Here is a 21,824-nt window from a genome sequence, read left to right as displayed (position 1 = left end):
TTAGTGTACATTAGTGATGCAAAAGCGTGTGCTGAATATATGTTTCAATCAATATCTAATAGAGAAGTTTGACAGTGAATGTGTTTTTTTCCCCCTTGGTTGAAAAAGAAAAAAAGAAAAGAAAAAGAAAACTAAAAAGCGAATACGACAAAAAAGCGTAAACTGGCACAATAAAAGGTTGATAAAAGCCCCATGGCTTGCTGTCCACAACAAGGCAAAGTATAAAAGCTTTTTTTTTTTTTCTTATACAAGATATAAAATATCAAAAAAAGAACACACAATAAAGCTTAGCATCCAGCACTTAATAATAATAATAATAATAATTAATAAGTAACATCAACAACAGTAATCATAGTTCTGATATTCATAATAATAATCATGTCATCTGCCTCACTTGAATTGTCGATAACTTTGCCAAAAAACATGGAAATAATCTTAAGAAATCAACATAGACTAGAGCTCTCTCTCTCTCTCTCACACACACACACGCACACACACACACACGCACACACACACGCACACACACACGCACACGCACACACACACACACGCACACGAACACACACACACAGACGAGGGGATGACTTCTCAAAAATCAGGAATCCACAAACAGGTCTTTTCAATAAATAACTGTTAAACAAAGCAAATGAATATTAACACTCTACAAATATCAAGCTCTGAATTTCAAGCACAATTTTGATCCTCTTTTCTTTTAAGCATTAACAAAGCCGGAGAAAGTGTTTGACCAAAGGAAATATTAGCCATGGAAAGAGGCTGCATATTCTGTCTCCAGAAACTGGAATTATATGAGCGAAGAAAGGAACCCAAAAAAAAAGAAAAAAAAAAAAAAAAAAGGTCAAACAAAAGAAAACAGGTTTCTTGAAGGAAAGGCAGCTCCTCCTCGGGTGCGAGAGGCTTTTGCTCTCAGGTCCTATTATCACAACCTCCAGTGTGGGAGACGCTGCGGCGGGGAGACAGAGAGACGGAGGGAGACGGGAGTGTCGCTCATGTGGATCTGTTGTGTGCTTGAGTTGATTTGTTTCAAACAGGGAAGCAGAAACGTGTGCATGAGTGTGTGTGTGTGTGTGTGTGTGTGTGTGTGTGTGTGTATGAGGACTGTAAAGTCCCTCAGTCCCTCAGTCCCTCTGTCTCTCGCAGCCTTCATTACCACTTTTGAAATTATGTACATTTGTCAAAATCTCCAGTATTTGTTGGAATGGACCGATAAAATAGTCACCAGGCGGTAAACTTAAGTGAAGAAAACCCTTCCAGGACCCCACTGAAAGGCATAGGCTATATAAACAGCAATCTGCACAAAGATTCAGTGATTTCCATATCATGATAACAGTCAAGAGGACATAAAGTATATCCTTAAAGGTAGGTGCGGTCACCGAGTTGTTTAGGTAAGTAAAGATCGGATCAAAAATGTAAACCACGGGTTCAGGGCTTTGATAGGAGTCCGTTGTCATTAAAGTGCAAGTCTGTGGCAGTAGGACTCTGCATCAACAGTGTGCCGGGGGGGCCGCCCGCCCCTCGGACACACACAGCTTCCACTCTCCTTCCCACACAGAGAGACACTTTTCCGCCAGGAGCCGTACAACCGAGGAAGGACCAAGACGCCCCCCCCCCCCCCCCCCCCCCCCCGGCTTTGTCCCCACCCCCCCACCCCCCACACCGTCAGCAATCCTTGGTTTCCATGGCGATTGTGATGGCAAACAGACAAAGTTGCAGTCTAGCGTCGGCCGCGTCCTTGGCAGCGTCCTCGCTGATTCCTGTTGTGACAGAGTAGAAAAACTACTGGACTCTGGCCTGAACCCTCAAGAAAAAGAAACACAAAACACTGCATCAGAAGTAAAGGAGGTAAGCAGAAAAAAGCCTCGCACTTGAGCCATCTTCATCGCTCGTCTTCTACTATGGCAGTCAAGGTTGGGAGTAGCGAAGTGGGTGTGTGTGCGTGTGTGTGTGTGCGTGTGTGTGTGTGTGTGTGTGTGTGTGTGTGTGTGTGTTACTCAGATTGGTCTAAGATCATTGTCGCGCGTCACCCTACAGCATTTCCACTGAGAGGAAGGCCTGCCCACAGAGGGACGGTGGGTAAAGGAGAGCAGAGGATTCTGCCTGAGATCACAGAAGATCTTCCGATTGGTCGAAAAAAAACGGGCAGCCGGACAGATTCTATGAGATCCAGGAAAAGTCCCGCTCGCTCCCGTTCTGCTGCTCGCCCTCCTGTGCCGAGGAGTCGCTCTCCTCCTTCTCATTGTCCAGTGCTCCGTGTGCCTCGGCGCTCATCCCTGAGTCCTTCCACTTCCCCCCTTCCTCCTCCCCCTCGCCCAGCATCTCTGCGTCCCCCTCCACCATCATCTCCTCCTCCCCCTCCCCGTCGCCGTCGCACTCCGCCTGGTCGTCGTGGAAGCGATCGCCCGGATACAGCTCCTCCTCCGGGGAGATGTCGCCGCCCACCTCCCCGTTGTGGTCCAGCAGCGCCGCCATGCCCCGGCCAGAGCAGTCGGCGCAGACGCCGTGACGTCGGGAGCCGTGTTTGATGCCGACGCTGGCCGCCGACATGAAGACTCGGCTGCACACTTTACAAACATACTTCTTGTCCTTGCTGTGGACCTGCAGGATGGAGACATGTCACCGTCATTTCACTGTCAATATTTCTGGATTAAGTCAAACAAAAACCAAAAGCACAATACAACTTGAGCACACGGTTTCATAGTTTTACATAAAAACACACAAAAAAGTGTGTTTGGTAGATCTCATAGTGTTGAAGAAAATACTAGTTTTCTTAATTTCCCTAATGAACCCTTAAGTCTCCATTTAAAAGAGAAATAAAGACATGTTGTGATGGAAATCTTCAGGTTTTTTCAATGTAAACCAAAGTGTGAAAATGGTCGATATCCGTGTTGAGAATAATGTGGCATAAAGCAACACCTTAATTTTAACGCCTCTTTTTTGGGCAGTAATTCATTAGTCAGTGTTTAATATTATGGAATTCTAACCAGTTTCGCCACCTCGTTACTCTTTCGAATTACATTTGTGAGGCTGCTGTCGCTCTCGGCCCAGCGAACAAGCCCGACTGTTTGTGTCTGAGTTACTATATCACTCAACTCCTGTTTCAGGAGCGCCGCAATATTCCTAAATTGATGCCTGTCAGCAACATGAAAGCTGTTATTGTCAGTATTACTGCATCAGCCCACAGTCACTGTACCTGTGATGCTGCTGTTGACGCGTCACTGAGTTATTTCAGCTGGATGCTTCTTCTTCTTGTCATTAGTGCATTCAATTATTTCTTTTTAAGAAAAAGCAAGAGCATGTGCAGCCGGAAAGACTTTAATAATGAACTGAAACAGGCCTAAAAAACATCTTTACGCCACATCAGACCGTGTGAAGTTATCATAAAAGATGGGCTGCATTTTTTCCAATCGATGTACATATGAAAACCATATTTAATAAGTATTAGTTCTCACTGCAGCAGTCATAGAGTTCCATCCAGATTATTGAAGATTTTCCTCCAACTATCCGACAGCCTAACGAGTAAGCCCGGTGTTACGTGTTCAGAAAAGCCTGAACGGGGGAAATAAAAGTAATCTTTTAAAGAGTTACTACTTTGTAAAACTACATTTTATCTTCAGTAACTCAACAAGTTTGTTTCCTCTTCCAGCGGCTTCCGCAACTGTCAGCTCGTCACAATACAAACACAGAGAGACAGACACCCTCACACACAGCCACGTACATGCCTGCGGGGCGAAGCGCGTGTTTTTTCGTAAGACAACGGAAACCATTGCTTTGAGGCAGAAGTGATAAGCGCCGCAGCGGCGTGCGCTCCTCATCATTGATTTATCTTTTGTATGTTTTAATTCACTCTCGAGACAAGGCCATCCGCAGTACAGCTGCACTCACCAGCGTGTGCCTCTTCATGTGCTCCCGTCTGGTGAACTTCTTGCCACAGATTTCACAGGGGTAGGGCCTCTCGCCGGTATGGGAGCGCATGTGCCTCTTTAGGATGCACTGGTGCATAGCGGAGAAGCTGCAGTAGGGGCACTTGAACTTTTTACGGATCACCGTGAAGTCGTTCACTGTGAAGACAGACAAGGAGGAGAGGGAAGCAGAAGAAGAAGAAGAAGAAAAAAAAAAAGATTAGAGCTGAATGAAGCCTGTTTATATAAACCGAGACGTCACTTTTGCAGTTATTACATTTAATTAGCGGCGTGGTCTAGAACTGTACCATCAATTCCCATGGCCACCCCAATCCCAGTCAAAGCTACAGTTGCCCTGGCAACAGCTCTTCCTCCATACTAAAGCAATAAAGGCAAAGAGATACTATAAACACATGGCACAACAGTCAGTCTGTCGCTCTGGAAGGTCTCTACCGCGGAGGGCGAAAGCACAGACGGAAAGACAAACTCAGAAAATAACATCACTCGCACTCAGGTAGAGACGGGGGGGAAGAAAGTAGCACAAAGCGGAGGAAACAAATATCAACACCGTGTCGCAATCTTGTACAGAAGTCTGTCAGTGATCCTGTCAAATAATACTTGAATCAACGTGACCAATCAAAAACGATGGATGGGAGGGTTTGGTCAAAACGGCACAAAAAGCAGAAAAGATGTGTTTGGTAGGTTCAGTTTTTGTGCTCAGTTGTACACTGTTGGAAAGTCTGCATATTTCCCTTTTGCGGCGTGAGCAGCAGAGCCCTCGTTTATCTGCTCCACCGAATAAACCATCAACAGCAGAATGAGTAGATTGACCAAGCCGAATACTCATCCCACAAATGCATGTTTTCATTATAAGTGTATCACCATTTAAAAAGGAACCTGAACAGGCTTCAAACAACATCGTTACAAGGGAGGTATTATCTACCAAACACAAGATTCCAGTGGTTTTTGTGCAAAGTTTATATTTTCACCACAGAACATCAGGCCTGGATTTCTGTGCACGCACACACACACACACACACACACACACACACACACACACACACACACACACACACACACACATCTAGGAGCGGGGTCAACACAAAGTTAAGGACTATAGGCTTGAAGTGATACAATATAATTACCTCCGCCTGCAAATCGACTTCTGCTCAGATTGAACGTTTGACAGCTCATCAAAAAGAAAAAAGAAAAAAAAAGAAGGAAAAAAAAGAAAAAAACATGCACGTACACAAGGACTGCACAACAGAGTGAGTTAAGTTAGAACGCAAAAACTGAAAGAGAGAGATATTGTGAACGTGTGAATGTGCACATAACACACACGCCTACATAAAAGAGAAAAACTGAAGCCAAGTTTTCACATTTTCCATCATAGTTTAATTACAGCAATAAAATCTACAAGCAGAATCTCATCCGTTTAGAAAAAAAGTACAGTTTTTATTTTACAGTACATGGGTTTCAGAGAAAAAAAAAAAGAAAAAAAAAAAAGAGAAGCATATTCTAAAGCGAAGTACGTTTCGAGATTTACAACAACAACTCAATATGACGGTACAGTACTTTCCATTCCTGCTCAATAAACTGACTGTGCAGAGTTCCTGATGAGTTCCTGACTTCTCTGAGGCTGCTGCAGCTTGCTGGCTGGGACACAACCACTACCTGAAAAAATGGGATTTTGTAGAAGAAAGGATTTGGCATCTGGGAGTTCGGAGTTCCCTATATCGACACGCGCGTACACGTACACACACGCACGCACACACACACACACACACACACTCACACGCATACAACAGCAAGAGGCCAGACTCCCGGTAGACACCCGTTCTCTTCCCGAGCACATAGAAATTACAGTTCGATGTGCTGAAGTGATTATTGGAGGTAAACACTGCGCGCATGTCTCCCCCTTTTGGGTCCAGTAGTCACAGTATGGGTGTACACAATAAAACCTTTGTAAGTGGGCCCGACCAAGACAATATCTCGGTGCGGCGTAAAGGCCTGCAGTAAACTCCAAGGAGAACACTTTGGCAGAAATGGGTGTGAATTTACATTAGCAGTGATTTTGAGGCCAGTATTCATGCTGATTCTCGCCTAGCTCGCCGACATCCTCCACCTCCCTTATTATTATACTCCCTGCTTTGATTTCCCCTACTTGTCTCCGCTGATCCCTCATCTTCCTCCCTGTCCTCACAACCACGACCATTATCGGTCCGCAAGCTGTGACACCACTAAGCGCACCTGGTTTTAAAGGGGCGTCTGCCCCTCGGTCCCAACTTCCTCTTCAGAAGAAAGGTCAGGGGTTAAGAGGGGCTGGAGCCGTGAAGGACCAATTACCGTCCGGCTCCAGCCACACTCAGCCACTACAAGACACGGATCAGGGACAGAGGAGATGGACAACAGAAAGAGAGAGAAAGAGAGAAAGAAAATGACACCACCCAACCCCCCGTTCTGAGCTGCTGTTCATCCATTGTTTTTAGCCGGCTTTGTCTCTTTCAGCACTTCACCTTCATCCTCACTGATCTCACCGACGTCACTCCAGGAAGTCACGTCAGACCAACAACTGAGGACGAGCTGCTGCTGAGTCCAGCTGACCACTGGAATAGTTACTTCTAACTGGAATCGTTGGAAGAGTCCGAATGAATTCCAAAAAACAGCCAAGAATTGTTTTTCTGATCTACAGTTTTGTCTGTGGCTTATTGGAAAATGCAGCTACCAGTGTCAATATTTACTGAGGTGCACCTCCATCAGAAATATTTATTGTCAATATATTGATTTGATTCATACTATCTTTTATTTCACATTTTGTCTTTGTCACTTCATTTTTAAAGCTATTATAGTTTTAATATTTCACTATCTTTTTTTTAATCATTAATCTCAATGCTCTGGGCTCAGTGTAGCACTGTTTGGCTTCTCTGATTGTTCTTATGTTCTTTTTTTTGTCAAAGAACTTTGTAGTATGAATAAATGCATAATTGATATGAATGTATATAGGCGCTCATTCTGTTCTCCAGTTGCAATGCTGCGGAGTTCCTGCAGGTGGTGTGGTTGCGTGGGCTGTGAATGAATGATGTGAACTCCTCTGAATGTCTTTGTGCCCATGATGCAGGGGTGGACACTCAGATAAGGATCTCTCTGCCTAAAAAAGGAGAGAAGAGTTTAGTCAGACTGGCGACAGAGAGCCAGACAAGTGCTTTAAGATTGGAGAGGTGGAAAAAGACACCCCCATGTCTCTTTACCCCGGCACCACCGTGGGAAGTAATTCACCTGACGTGGGCCCAGCTTACAAAAACTATACACACACTCTAAAAATACCACGTATAATTTTAGTTAAAAGTTTGCTCAAACAGACCTGTTTTGCATAGGAAGTGTGCATTTTCGACACGAAAGTTGTCAGTTTGTAGCAAGTCATCCCTAAAAAATAGTGACATCAAATTTAACAAGCAGTAGAAAAAGAGAGGAAGAGAGAGCGAGAGAGAGAGAGAAGTCTCCTCGGGTATTCGTAACATCAACTGACTGATTTTAAAAGGAATGCTTCCCTTGATTGTGCAATGACAGCACGGAGCATTTTTGGCATGAGCGTAATACACACGTGAGAATCAAACACTGAACGACGGGTCGGAGTGTGCGTAGCCAGCCGCCTCTCAATTTTCTACGTTGATGCTGCGATTGTGATTGTCTACTTTCATCTGCTGGGTTAGCCGCCACAGAGGGTCTACAGCCCCGCCCTGATACATTTCCATCCCTCTGCCGCCACCCAGTAAAGCTCCTGGCACCGACCCCACCTGACAGCACACTTTGACATGTGTGGCCAGGTTTTTCTGGGTGCTAAAAGCCTTGGCACAGGCGGGGCAGGTGTGCTCTCTTTCTTTGGAGTGCACAGACGACAGGTGCCTGTGCAGGTCTGTGCGGTCCCTGAAATGCTTCAGACAGTACACGCACTGCATCAGTTTCTTCTTGAAGTGGATGGTCTTCTCGTGCCGATCCGCGTTGGACTTCAGGGTGAAGCTGGCCGGGCACTGGGAGCAGAGGTAGCGCGCCGGCGTAGGATCGGCCACCGCGGGGCGGTAGAGGGACTGGTAGTAGTGAAGAGGCTGGGACTGTGGCTGGTGATGGGTCTGGTGGCCGGGCTGCTGGTGGTGGGGGCCCTGCACACTCGGCCAGTCCAGGGATAAGGCCATGAGAGACAGGGTGTGGCGGTACTCGTGTTCCCTGAGATGCTCCAGGCTGCTGAACAGCCGTTTGCACAGAGAGCAGCCGAACCCCTGTGAGGGCCAGGCACCGTGCTCTGGCAGGGCTCTTTTCCCCGATCCAGCCTCTTCACCCAGCACCAGCAGCCCTTTAGTCCCTCTGCCAGCCACGGACAATGACGCAGGCACAGTCAAACCACCAGAACAACTCCCCTCGCCCATCTGATCCTCCTCGACAGGAGACTGGTCTCCTTCCAGGGCTGAAAGAGTGAGAACAAGTGAGAGGGATAGTGCAGGAGCCACAAATATATGTCACTGAGCCAAGATTGACATCAACTTTTAAAGCCAACCACCATACCTGTGCTGGATTCTTGCATGTCTTCTTTGTCTTTGGAGCTCTCCTGTAAGCAAAAAACATCCCGTTATGTTACACACACACACATTCAAACAGTCTGTATGGAATGTAGTCTGGGCATGCAAGAAGCAGGAAGCTGATACAAGCTGTGGAGACAAGGTTTTTTTTTTTTGTTTTTTTTTTTTTTAAAGATACACGGAGAAACAAAGACATAAAAACAGAAAACAAAAAAGAATAGAAGAAAAACAAAGTCATAATTATTTAAAGACAGGTTTGAGATTAGAGTGCAAACAAAGAAAGTAAATAGTTGACAGTTTTCCGGATGCTACAGCTGCCTTATGGGACGCAGGGTGAGCACTTATGTTGATCTACAGTATTAATAATATTATCTGCCTGATATTCACACACTAAACTCTCCCTCCGGTCTCAGTGAGATGCACCGAAAACCCGTCCCCACTCTTTCCTCTTATATTTTTACCCCGGCTAAAGTCTATCCTTTCTTTATCTAATCCACACTCCTGCCATTCCTTCACGCCTGCCCGTTTTGCTCAGCCCCTCTCTTCTCCTCCTCCTCCTCCTCCTCCTCCTCCTCCTCCTCTTCCTCCTTCTCTCTAAGAACAGAACACCATGCACTGGGCAAACAGATGGCTTGTCCGTAGAGATAGGGAAGCTTGTTGGGAAGCAGGACCACTGATATCAAATGCTGCTTCTAAATGCTTACTTGCACACACATGCATACACTGGCACAAAAACTTACGTCTACTCATGCTCATCTTGCCATGATCACACGCACACACACACACACACACACACACACACACACACACACACACACACACACACACACTGAGCAGAACAAACAATTTCCTGGGCTGTGAGAGCAAACCTCTCATTGTCTACGGGTATTGATTGTAGTCAGTCTCATCACACTACCTTGCCCGTTATCTGCCATCTCTAAGCACATGCTGCCATTGTGGCTCGATGTGTCATTTTAAATGTAACTACTATAAACTACACTGCTGCTAACGCTGAGCAAAACTCCGGGCTTGGAGGTGAATTCAGGTCTGGTAATATTAAAAGATTATCTGAGCGGGGAGACAAGAGTGAGGAACTGGCAATCTGAAAGGAAGGGAAAGCAAACACCGCATACAGAAAAGAAAGGCAAACAATAAAAAGCAAAACAAAACAGACAGCATTTCTTCTCCAGTGTAGCAGGAAATATGCCAGATTCCACAAAAAGACTGAGAGACGGAGAGGGGTTGAGCAACGATGCGCTCACATGTAAGAAAATACTTTGCTGTACTTCGCTAAAAAAAAAACACTTACCCCCCCAGCCTGATTTTATCTTGCCCCCCCCCCCCCCCCCCCCCCCCCCCCACCGATGTATCACTGGTCACTTTCTACTCCCCGTCACCTCTCATCCCCTCTCAGTGTGTGTGTGTGTGTGTGTGTGTGTGTGTGCGCGTGCAGGGTGAAGCTGCCCTCTGGAGGCTCATCTGCACTCACTGTTCAAAACTTTTATCTGACTACAGTCTCCGCCCTGGAGCTGAACCAGGCGGCTCTGTGCGCTTACCTCAGGGAAGGTGGAGGGCTCCAGGCCCTCGGGGGCCTCTCCCACTTCCATGTCCAATCCTTCTGAGCGGATCGGGGCTGCCCCAGCCCGCAGACCGGGGGCCTCCAGGGGCCGAGGCTCGGAGGGGTGCAGTGGCGTGGGTGGAGTGGGTGGGCAGTATGCTGATGTTGATGATGGTGGTGGTGGAGGTGATGATGATGATAGTGGATGAGGAGGAGGAAGAAGAGGAATAGGAGGAGGAGGAGGAGGAGGGGGAGGAGGAGAGGAGCCAGTCCCCTGTTTGTTATGAATAGTGGCCCCCGTGGCCCCTGGCCGGAGCGTGCTGCAGTAGTTGTTGGAGCGGAGCCCTGAGGAGCACAGGAAACGAGTCTCACCCACCCACTCACGTACAACTGCAACTCTGCTAGCAGCTGGCCACCAGAACACAACGGGAGAGAGTGGGCAGGGGGGCACACAGAGGCTGCCAGTGCTACACTATCAAACACTGTGGAGAGGGGGAGGAAGAAAAACTCTGAAGTTTCACTTTCCACCAGCCAAGGGGAAAGGGTTAGGGCTTCTCTTCTCTCGTTCTCTCTCTTTTTCTCTTTCGCTCCTCTGCTCTCCTTCTCCTTCCACCCACATGCGTGCGCAGAGGATGGCAGCGGGTGTGTGTGTGTGTGTGTGTGTGTGTGTGTGTGTGTGTGTGTGTGTGTGTGTGTGTGTGTGTGTGTGTGTGTGTGTGTGTGTGTGTGTGTGTGTGTGTGTGAGCAAGTAAAATGCATATAAAGAGAGGGCTTGAGGATCCTCTGTAGCGTGGAGGGAGATTGTTTTGGAGAGGAGCCATCTTGCAGCTCAAGTGAAGACTTTTTGTACACGCAGGGTAAAGGACGACTGCATCGACCATGTAAGATGTTTACCAGCAACAAGTTAAGGCGAGCAGGATGAAGAATTTCACATTTCTCGCAGAGACTTTAGCTTCCCATATCTACTCATACAGAAGCTTTTTATGCTACATTAATATCACCATTAGCTGGTACTGTGAGTGCATCTCTTTATCTTCTCTTCCCTCCTTTTCTGCTTTGATTAATAGTGCGTATTAATCAAAGTATAATGCATCGCAGGTTATTTCAGACAGTGTGCGAGTGTGGGCAGCATTTTGGGGAATGTCTCCAGAGTTATGCAGTGGGTTAGCCATTCATTGCCCTCCTCTGCAAAACGGACAGACTCACACAAGCATGAGGCTCGAGCGTGGACGGATTCCTGGAATGTTAAACTACCGCGCCCGACACTCCCCACTCCCACTTACTGAGAGCACACACATCTCTTATTCCCGACCCCGGTAGTGACAGGAGAAACAACAATATGGGCGAGGAGGAGTAGAAGGATGAGCTACAGGTGAGAGGAAACAGCTCATTAACAAATGGCAATCTGGCAGGAGACACTTCTGGAACAAAACAAAAAAAAAAAAGGAGGGGATATTATGGAATAACTACGTCAGCCGTGTGCAACAGTAGTTTAGTTGAAGCCTCTTGCTGAAATGCAACAAGCTACTACACATTTTGCAATGTTTTTTTTTTTTTTTTTTAAATTGCAGTGGTATCTGGTGAGCTGTAAAGAGCACAAGAAACAACAGACTGACTCAGTGCACAGTGACACAAGCAGGAGGAAAAACAAGAAAAGAGCAATCACGTAGAATAATTGATTTACTCAAACTCAGAATGACTGTGTAGGAAAGAAAATAGAACCTGCAAACACTCCTCCTCCGTGGAAAACTTCCTGCTCCCGATATGCTGCGATTATTTAGCTCAGTTTTTTCACTGACCACTCTCTCTGAGATCAGATATCAGAATAACGTTTTTAAATCAGTCAGTGGATCTGTCCCATGATGCATTGCACCGTGATGTCGGCTGTTTGTGACATGTGCACACGATCCCATGTCCAGTTTTACCCAGAAGAAGGTCAGTGTTGAAGTCAGACATGTGGAGTTTCTTTTGAAACAGCAACACCAGAGAAGCTTTGTGTTTAAGAACAGAATTGACCAGTTGAGCTTTGCCACTGTTGTCCCTTTCACAACAGCGTGCGTGAAGAGTCACATGCTGATGTTACGTGACCAACAACCGCATAAATCTCCAACAGTAGGAAGCAATCAGATGTGCCCTTTACGTAGACCCCGATCTCCCTTATGCCACCGTAACTTCAGTCAAATACGGTCAATCTAATCAGACGCACTTTTTTATCAGATCTGTGTTAAATCGCATGAGATGTTGCCCATGTAACTACAGTTAGTGGCACCATAACAAAAAGCGTTGATGCAAACCTCTGCACAGTTTCTCTATTTTTTATATATTTTTTATTGTTTAAAAGAAATCGGATGAGAGACAGATCCTGAATTTAGATCCACATTTCAGATCCTTTATGTTCACCCTGAAGGTAGGACTTTTTCCCAGTAGTTTCAAAAAGTTTATATTTAACGTGGAATAGGTGACCTTTATTGGAAAACCTCAAGACCAGACGGGAGTTATTTTTCATCTCCTGTATCGATACAGTACCCGCACATTAACCATTTCTTTTCCTTTTGCTTTGCAGAACGAAAGACCAACGCTGTGGCGTGCTCATACAATATGAACAGCTTGGATAAGGAGAGAAATGTGTCACAATGATAAATAAATCCAGAAAATCTCTGGAGAGCAGCTATGGAGCCACTGGGAACTATTGTACAGGGTGACTCGATTTTCAAAAGTAGATGTGAAGTGATGGGAGCTGGCAGAGGAGAGAAAAGTTCAATAATGTCAGTATGATACCTATACTTAATTGGATGTTCTTTACAGCTTCTACACAGTGACTGTGTGTGTGTGCGTGTGCGTGCATGTGCCTGTGCGCGAGTGTGTGTCCTGCAAAATCCATCGTCTGGCATTGACTGTCTGATGCACAGAGGTGTAGTGGGGCCAAATCCCAATGATCCTAATTGGGAGCTGATTGACATACCGACAGACTTCACTGTATTTTGGCATTCTGTATGCAAAGGGGGGGGGTGCAGTCCGTGACCCATGCAAAGGATCGCAGACACAGAAGAAGCTGTGCATTTGAATTGCACGTTCCATCAACAAGGTGAGGGTCGAATCATCTCCACTTGCTGGGAGGGAGAAAGGTGTTCAGCAGCTGAACTGTAAAACACTGATTTTCAGTTTAGTGTGGGTTTGGATGTATGAATCTTCCAACGAGGAATGTTTTATTAAACAGTCAATTATACTGAAAAGAAAGAAGTGGAGAAAGAAGAGGAGGAGAAAGAGTGGGAGACAGAAGCTCTATGTCAAGGCCTTTTGCTGATATTCTGTAGTCTCTCTTGAATTGGGCCAGGTGACCTTGCTCTACCTCCTCGGTGCCCAGATCAATACTTTCCCAGGATTTTAAACCAACATGCTTTGATGCTCCACAGCTGAAGTAAAAGAGGGGGAAAGAGACAGGAGTGAGACAAATAAGGAGGAACTGCAGGAGCCGGCCAGAAGGGGAGGGAGCGAGGGAGACTGTGAGGGATGAGTGTTAAGGAGGGGTGAAGGAGAAATAGATGGAGGAAAAGGAGGGAGGGATGATGTGAGGGGGAGTACAGGAGGGAAAAAAAGGACAGGAAGGATGTTAAGCAGGGGTGAAGGAGAAGCAGGGAGGAGAGCACAGCGAAGGGGAAAAGGGCTGAATGGACGGAGGGAGGGAGGCGAGAAGCAGTGATCTGTCAAACCAGGCAGACTTATCCTCCGCCCAGTAATCTGAGGTACAGTGTTTGTTTATCTTCTGTCCTCATTTAGACACAGGGACGGACCCGGGGTGGGAGGGGAGCTTGTTGGCCATTTCGACAGGCACATTTCCCCAACCCCTATTGTGTAGGGAATAAAAAATAGGGTTTGGCTAACCAGAAAATCCACCCTGAGGCTTTTCTGGTGACAAGTGGAATACAGATTGAGGGCTCATTCAACATATTTCCTTCCATACCAGGAGTAAATGATTAACATTCAGTGGATTCCCAAAAATGTCTTTTTCATATAGCCAAGGTTTAGTAGCTGTAAAGTCTGAGTGCGTACCAAAAATCCTCTTCTTCTCTTTTCGGAGGCTTGTAAGGCTGTCTATCTCTGCTGTGACAGCATCTGATTCTCCTCTTTTAAGCCAACAGAAACATTTCAATCCCACACACTTAACACTCACACAAAAGGGGTGATGTGATGTGATGTGCGCGAGCGAGTGCACGCGACAGCGAACGTGCGCTTTGCTCTATTTGCTCCCGTCCCCGTCTTTTATTTTGGTAGGTGAGTGGGGCTCAACTCAAAAGACACGGCTGGGCTCGGAGTTGTACCCTTCTTTTGCTTTTCTTCGGCTCACAGAAACAGGCAGAACTCGGGACAAAAGAGCCAATTACAAGCCAGTAAAAGCAAAAGAAACAAACCTAGGAGTTGGGGACACACACACACACACACACACACACACACACACACACACACACACACACACACACACACACACACACACACACGCGCGTGCCCACGCGAACATGGGCTCAAGCAAATAAATATACACTCGTGCACACATGCACACACACACTTTAACACCCTCACTGCAAGGCAAAGAGAAATGACTGAACGAAGGGAAAAAAAAATGTCTCATTAACATTGACAAATTAAACAGAAAATGTGGCTGCTTATTGATCTAATACGATGCGATAAGAGAACGGTTTACTCCACAACGCAGGTGGATGTGAGTGGATCATGTCAGCTTTTGTAAGTGTGTCACTCAATACTGATAAGCAGAAAATTGTACACTCCAAAGCAGAATGAAGCTTGTTCAAAGCACAAAAACAATTCACACATAATGACTAACAAAAACAGGGATTTTGTGACAGACAAATATTTTAGCGTACATCTAACTGGCTTACTGTAATTGTGTTTATCTGACACAACATCACATTTCTTTGTTTGTGGTCTCCGTGTTACTTCTTGGCATAAAATCACAGGAGAATGCTCATTACTGATTTTAAAGGTGCTTTCCACGGCACGCAGAGCGTCACTGTAAATCTGAGTCCACGAAGTTACTAATATCTGAACAGTTGCTGTTGTTCTGTTGTGTTATTTTACTGCTGTGAAATACAACCCCGGACCCACTGATACGCACAAAGAAACTGTCACATTAAAAAACCAAACAAATTTTCTCAAGACAGCAAGAGCGATCCCAGCAAAATGTTCTCTCACTGAGTCACTGCTGACTAGTCATCGCTGGCACTGCCGCACAAACTGGATTCACACTCGAGAGCCACCACACACATACACACGCACATGCGCATGCATTCAGAGATATCCAAATACAATGTATGATGAGGAAAGAAAACCTCATGCTACAGGCGGGTCACCCAGCCTGTACGTTACAGGTGACCACCTCAGCAGGTACACAAAGAACCAAGATAGTTTGCTCGGATGCGGTTTGATCTGAAATGTGTGGTTGGTTGCATGTGTGCATAGTAATCAGTGTGAGCGCTGTGTTAGTAAATAGTGACTTACAAGACAGGGAGTGTCCTCCTTTGGGCAGGTACTCGTACAGCAAGGGGTTATCATCGCCCATCATCTCAGCCCGCAGCGACAGCAGGCTGTTCTTACTCATCAGCGCGGCCTTCAGATTGGCTACCGAGGAGATGGTTCCGCCCCCGGCTCCTACCCCGGCCTCCTCCGATTCGTTGGCACCCAGAAAGTTGGGCTCTGTGGGAAGAGGTTCCTCCTGCTTGAGGAAGAAGTCGAGGCGTTCGCCGCGGCTGTCTGAGCTGTTGGGCTCGGTCACGTCTGCCCCTGAATAAAAGAAAAACAGAAAACAAATGGAGATGGGTGAGGCTCCTCTGTTCAAGCACAAAGCTGAATTCAAGTGGGTGTTAAGTTAAAATGCCTCAAAACATTTCAGCGTTTTAATTAATTTAAGAGATTATATGCTTTTCGATAGGATGAAAGTCCTGTCACTCTCTGCTTTGTGAAATGTCTTCAAAGTGAAGAAAAAAGGGCCGGACAACCAAAACAAAGCACAACACAGTGTGAAAAGCTGTCACCTGAAGGGCTTCACCTGACAGGCATAACAAAAAAAAAAAAAAAGAAAAAGAAAAAAACTTAACTATTAAACCAATTCTTCTTGAAACCTCTCAACCAAGTCATCGTTTACACCCTGTGTTTTTGGTAGCGACTACCGACGCGTCACTGCTCTGATTCATCTCCTTCGCTCCTCGACTCCTTAACATACCTCATCATCACCAGTCAACAAAAATACAGGGAGATCATAAAGAGACGGCGAGAACCAGAGAGACAGAGAAAGGCAGACGCAGACGTGGTGTGTGTATGTGTGTGTGTATGTGTGTGTGTGTGTGTGTGTGTGCACGTTTAGCCATCAGAGTCGCTGAAAGCAGAGAGAAGCTGTCAGCGGTAGACATGTCGCTGGAGGTTCCACTGTAGATCTACGAGACTGTCAGACCACACTGCTGACGACAGCTCAGGCACACACAGACAACAAACGCACACGCGCAAACACGGACAAACACACTTTCATTGCCTCCTAATTGACATTTAACTGATGACAGGTTGCTTTCTCAAACAAAGACTTAGACAAAAATACACAGCAGGCACAGCACTGGCTTAGAGACTTTGAAGGAATGGCTTGTCTACACCTAAGACAAACACGCGCAGACTTCTGAGCGCTAATGCAGACATGCGTGTCTCCTTAAAGGGGGATATGTACACAATTATCTGGGATTGTTCTGGACAGAAACCTTCTGACATCCTAATGTAGAACTCTATTGTTCTGCAGAGCTCATGCAGTGACAGCTGGGATCAGACTGAAGGCTAATAGGGGATGAACAAAGTGAAGTGTTCATTAACGCGCCGTGTCCCCTTCATAAATAAAATACGCTTCGACCTTAAGGACGGGCACTGAGGTGATGTGAGGGCATGCGAATATGGAATGGTTCCAAAACAAAAAAAAAGTTGAAATAAATATTGAGGAAAACATAAAATGAGGTGAGGAAACAAAATACCCCTCTTGTCCATTTTAACTACAGTCAGGTAGTGCTAAGTGTTTCCTGTGCAGCCCAGTCTGCAGCAGGGGGAGTCAAGGTGACAGAGACAGTAGTTTGCCTCCACGTCTGGAATACCGATGGGTATACAGCCTTTTTCACAGCCTACTAGGTCAGTGTTGACCACTCACTCTCTCCGGCTCTCTCTCTCACTCTGTCACACACATGCTGTCAGTCATTTTTCATGTTCACTACTGATGAATGATCGCAGATCAGATGGATGGATCCACGCTCTGTATGCACAGTCGCACATGGATCTGAAAGGTGTGGAGATATGAGGCAGATATGGAGGACGGGGGAGAAGGAGATGGGGCGCGACAGATAAGTGACACACATACGAAGTCATCAGCGGTCGTCAAAGTACTGGAAAACACATCAGAAGATGTAAAAGAAACGACATGAAGAGAAGAGGCATGGGCAGGGTAGAGAGAGAGAGAGAGAGAGAGAATGAGATAACGGAGAAAAAAAGGCAGGGGAGTGCAGAAGCGGGGGTGTTGAGCTGTGGAGGAAGCACACAGAAGATACACACAAGACACACACGCATGCATCCACGCACGCCCCCATCACACACGCACACACAAACACACACAAAGTTAATTAAGGAGGGGGTGTAGGGGTTGGCGCAAGGGGCACGAGGTGCAGGAATTCATTAGAGCTCTGCCCCCTCCTTCAGTGGGCAGCCCAGCAGCCACAGGAGTCAATCAATAACATAGATCTGCTGTTGGCCAACAACAACACACACACACACACACACACACACGGAAAAAGAGGAGGCAGACAAATGGAGGGAGAGTAAACGAAGGAGAGAGCAAAGAGAGGGTCATCTCTGACCCCTATCTCCCTCCACTCATCTGTTCATTGGATGAGTGAATGACCCCTGACCTCTTTTCCCAGCATCCCCTGGACGCATGCATGTACAGATGGAACATGTCCGCCCCCCCTCACAGTCATACAGTAACAATGTTTCGGTCACACTCAAACAGATCCAGTGGCAAAGTTACAGGAAGAAGATTGCCTCACAATTTTTTATTTATTTTTTGTTGACAATCAATCAAAACTTCAGTTTTTGTACCAAAATACTAAAGTCACTTAGTCCTGCTCAGAAGACTGTTTCCTTGCGTCGTGCTATTCAACAGTAAGTGTGAGATATTAGAAATTAGTATTCAGCTGACCGCAAACAGGCTTTCGCACCAAATAAACGGAATATGCGAAGTAATCCCCCTTCACTTATGTAAGCTTTATGGGGGCCTACGTAGATGGTGTGTTACTTAAACCTCATCCTGTTGTGACAGATAAAATCATTTAGCACACCAGAAACACTCGCACCTAATCCTATGCACGCAGCTTATGGATTTCATCATACGTGTGGCTTGGTTTGGTCGAGGATTTGTAGACACACATATTGTGCTGTCTTTCAAAGGGAATAGGTTTATCCAGAATTTTACAGACACTGTGGTTACATCATTCCTTTGTGGGCAAGTGCTGAGTGTTAACATTGCAGTTGTCATGAGACAACCTATGAATTTCAATGCCAGGGAATATGCCTTTGAACCACATGGTCAGGTACAAAAAAAAAAACAATAGCATTTTTCTCATCTTTTTTTCTCATCCTTTCTTCTGCCTTTACAGTGCAGCGGTCCATGTACAGTGAAGGGAATTTTCATTTTCCCCTTCATAAAAGAGTCCGAATAATTTAGATTTCTGCTTTCTGAAGAGATCCTCCGTTTAATTTGGTTGCCATGGTAGCCAGGCACCCTTGGCTTCAACATTTATGCTAAATAAAACCCCCTTTTAAAAGGAGAGACAAATATGTGGAAATGGTGGTTCTCTTTGTTCACGTGTGTGTGTGTGTGTGTGTGTGTGTGTGTGTGTGTGTGTGTGTGTGTGTGTGTGTGTGTGTGTGTGTGTGTGTGTGTGTGTGTGTGTGTGTGTGTGTGTGTGTGTGTGTGTGTGTGTGTGTGTGTGTGTTCCTATCGGTGTGTTTACGTGTGCATGATGCTGCAAGCTATGTAGGGGCTTGAGTGAGGAAACGCAAAGGAGGAATAAGACTTTCCTCAGACTAAAGGATGTGCGCGTTGAACTATACTTCAAATGCATTGTGAGGAATACGGCGTTTATCATCCATTGAGAGAGTTACAGCTAATGGAGACACGATACAGCTTTATGCGCTGTGGTTGGAGGCTGCACTGTATATCTGAGTGGTGTGAGTGTGTTTCACGAGGGGAGTTGTGTTATTAGAGAGAGAGTGCGCGCTTTGGCGCAGTAAAGAGGAGGAGAGAGCGAGAGAGAGAAAGAGAGAGAGACATGAGGACCTGAAAAGGGAGGGAGGGGTCAGTTGACCTGATTTGACCTTTGAACTTCTGTTCTGATTCTGTGGATGTGAAGTTGTGTGTGTGTGTGTGTGTGTGTGTGTGTGTGTGTGTGTGTGTGTGTGTGTGTGTGTGTGTGTGTGTGTGTGTGTGTGTGTGTGTGTGTGTGTGTGTTTCTTTCTGGTAATGCCTCCCTGCTCTCACGTTGCTGCATGTGGGGGTTTCTATTTCCCCCCAGGTTGCAGGTTTTCATAGATAAGCAGTAATAATTATAAAATGTCATGTGTTCATGCATACACACATGGGTCGGCCGATGGACACACTCCTTCAACACCTTGAGTCACACAAACATGCACTTGCCCAACTCACCACGCCTTCAAATCAACAGAGACAGTAGCCAACCACAATGGAGAGGAGAAGTCCAGGGTGGTTAAGCAACGAGTTACTGAGGCTTGTCGACCACAAGAGAGCTGTCAGGGAAGAAAGTAGGGCTTGTGTGCATGTTTGAGTATGGAAGAGTGCAAACAAAGGAGAAAGACTCTCTCACTGTGCGTTTCTGTGTGCATATGTGTGCGTGCGCCGCTGTGAAAGACACAGAAAAGAAGCTGTGCCCCGAGTCGGCCCGGTTAATGGCTCGGCCGGCCCGAGGTTGAAAAGGACAAGGCATTACAAGAGTTGTGCTGTCACAGGATTCCTCTGCTTGCTGTGCCGTCCGTACGCAACACACCAGCATCATGCCTCCAGACGGGAAAATGAAAGTCTCTCGCTCACCTTTTGTCACAACACTGCCTCCAAACGCTGTACGTGTGATTAGTGCGTGTTTGTCCTCGAGTGGACAAAGAGAGGAGGGAAGGTGGAACTTGCTTCCTCAGCATGCCAGAGTTTGAGAGGGTAAAAAAGTAATTTCAGCCGAGAAGGGGGAGTGAGGCACTAAAACAGCTCAAGAATTCAGAGGCAATTTAAAAAGCAGTGTGGGAGAGGGGAATGAAAAAAATGCTGGGTTAAAAAAGAGGGAGGACGGAAAGTAAAAGAGGCTGTTATTCTCTCTCTCTTGCGCTCTCTCTCTCTCTCCCCCTCTTTCTCTCAATCTCTCTGTTGTTTTTAGGGACTAGCCGGGCCACAACCTCCAGGAGAGATAGGGAAGGGTGGGCGGGTGGTGGGGGGGTGTGGATAGGGAGGGCAAGCATAAATCAAGCGGAGCCTGAAGGCTTTAGAGGAGGGAGGGACAGAGGGAAGAGAGTGGTAAAGGACAGGAGAGAGAGAGAGTGAGAGAGAGAGAGAGAGAGAGAGAGAGGAGAGAGAGAGAGAGAGAGAGAGAGAGAGAGAGAGAGAGAGAGAGAGAGAGAGAGAGAGATGATGGTGCTGGTAGTGATGGTGGTACTGCTGGGGGCTCGGAGGAAAAGAGAGAGTGTGGGTGGAGGGGAGGAGAGGAGAGAAGAGGAGCACAACGATTGCAAGAGTGGAGGGGTGAGAGGTGGACGGTGGGGTGATGGAGTGTGGGTGGGTGGGTGAGTGAAGGGGAAGCGAGGAGAGGTGAGGGGGAGGTTACAGAGGCTGTGGGAGGATGGGGTGGGTAGTAACGGTGGGGGCGAACGAGCGAGCGTGTTTGAGTATGTCTACAGTAAAAGCAAAATTTGAAAAAGCTTCCTTTTTTTTCTCCCTCCTGCGTTTTTGCCCTCGCACACTTGGAGACAGAATCTCTACACATCCACAAGATGCCATCATACGAGCGGGGGAGCCTTTGCATCAGGATGTGACTGATTGTGATGTCAGCAACAGGCTGCAGTTACCTTATTCAGTGCTTTTTACGCTCGGAGGAGCAGATATTCTTTGTTACAGGTATGATCCGCTTCTCATCGTGTTCTGCGGGTGATCACACCAGAAAATAGCACAACAAAATGCATTGGCACATTCGTCGGCCCACTGTAGGTGTCAAGCTAACTGATAAAACATTTACCAGCCAAGGATGGCGCTCATCAGTCCCAATTACTCTCTGAGTGCCTTTTGTTCTGGACTGTTTACACCCCCCCCCGCCACCCCCCCCAGCATTTTCTTCTCAGGATTTACCTCTCTTATTTTCTTCCGTTTTGGTTCCCCTGCGTTTGCTGTGAAGCACTTCAGATCAACAGTGTCGCCTGTGAACTGCACAAATAAAGTTGACTTGCCTGGTGTTGACGACAGCACACCATTTATTCCAGTGAAGAGTGACTTAAAAAGAGAACTTCTTCCCGAATTTGCAGGGTAATAATAAGCCCAAATTCTTTATTCAAATATTTGACGCAAGTTTTTACAGCGGCAAACCATTGCTGTTTTGTGGAGCAGTTTACTAGAGTTGTCAAATGAAAGCACAGCAGATTATCAACAATAGCCGGCTCTATTGAGTTATTCAGACGTGATGCACTTAAAAT

At 46.4% G+C, this 21,824-nt stretch overlaps 1 protein-coding gene across 1 annotated transcript in view; it reads right to left on the bottom strand.

Annotated features, from left to right (window-relative positions):
- Positions 1-2,172: 2,172 nt before the first annotated feature.
- Positions 2,173-21,824, bottom strand: part of zbtb46 (zinc finger and BTB domain containing 46) — a gene marked incomplete at its 3' end in the record, with an annotated part of 82,211 nt that continues 62,559 nt past the window's right edge. Inside the window, exons 4-6 of the mRNA XM_080468865.1 lie at positions 15,561-15,842; positions 3,901-4,076; positions 2,173-2,613 (exon numbers count right to left, since the gene is read on the bottom strand). Coding sequence (XP_080324991.1) covers positions 2,173-2,613; positions 3,901-4,076; positions 15,561-15,842 — 899 coding nt within the window. The remainder of the gene's footprint in view (positions 2,614-3,900; positions 4,077-15,560; positions 15,843-21,824) is intronic.

This window comes from Lipophrys pholis, assembly GCF_963383615.2.
Source record: "Lipophrys pholis genome assembly, chromosome: 8".
NCBI lineage: Eukaryota > Metazoa > Chordata > Actinopteri > Blenniiformes > Blenniidae > Lipophrys > Lipophrys pholis.
The sequence above is the reverse complement of the archived record's forward strand: the minus strand, read 5'-3'. Positions and strand labels throughout refer to the sequence as shown.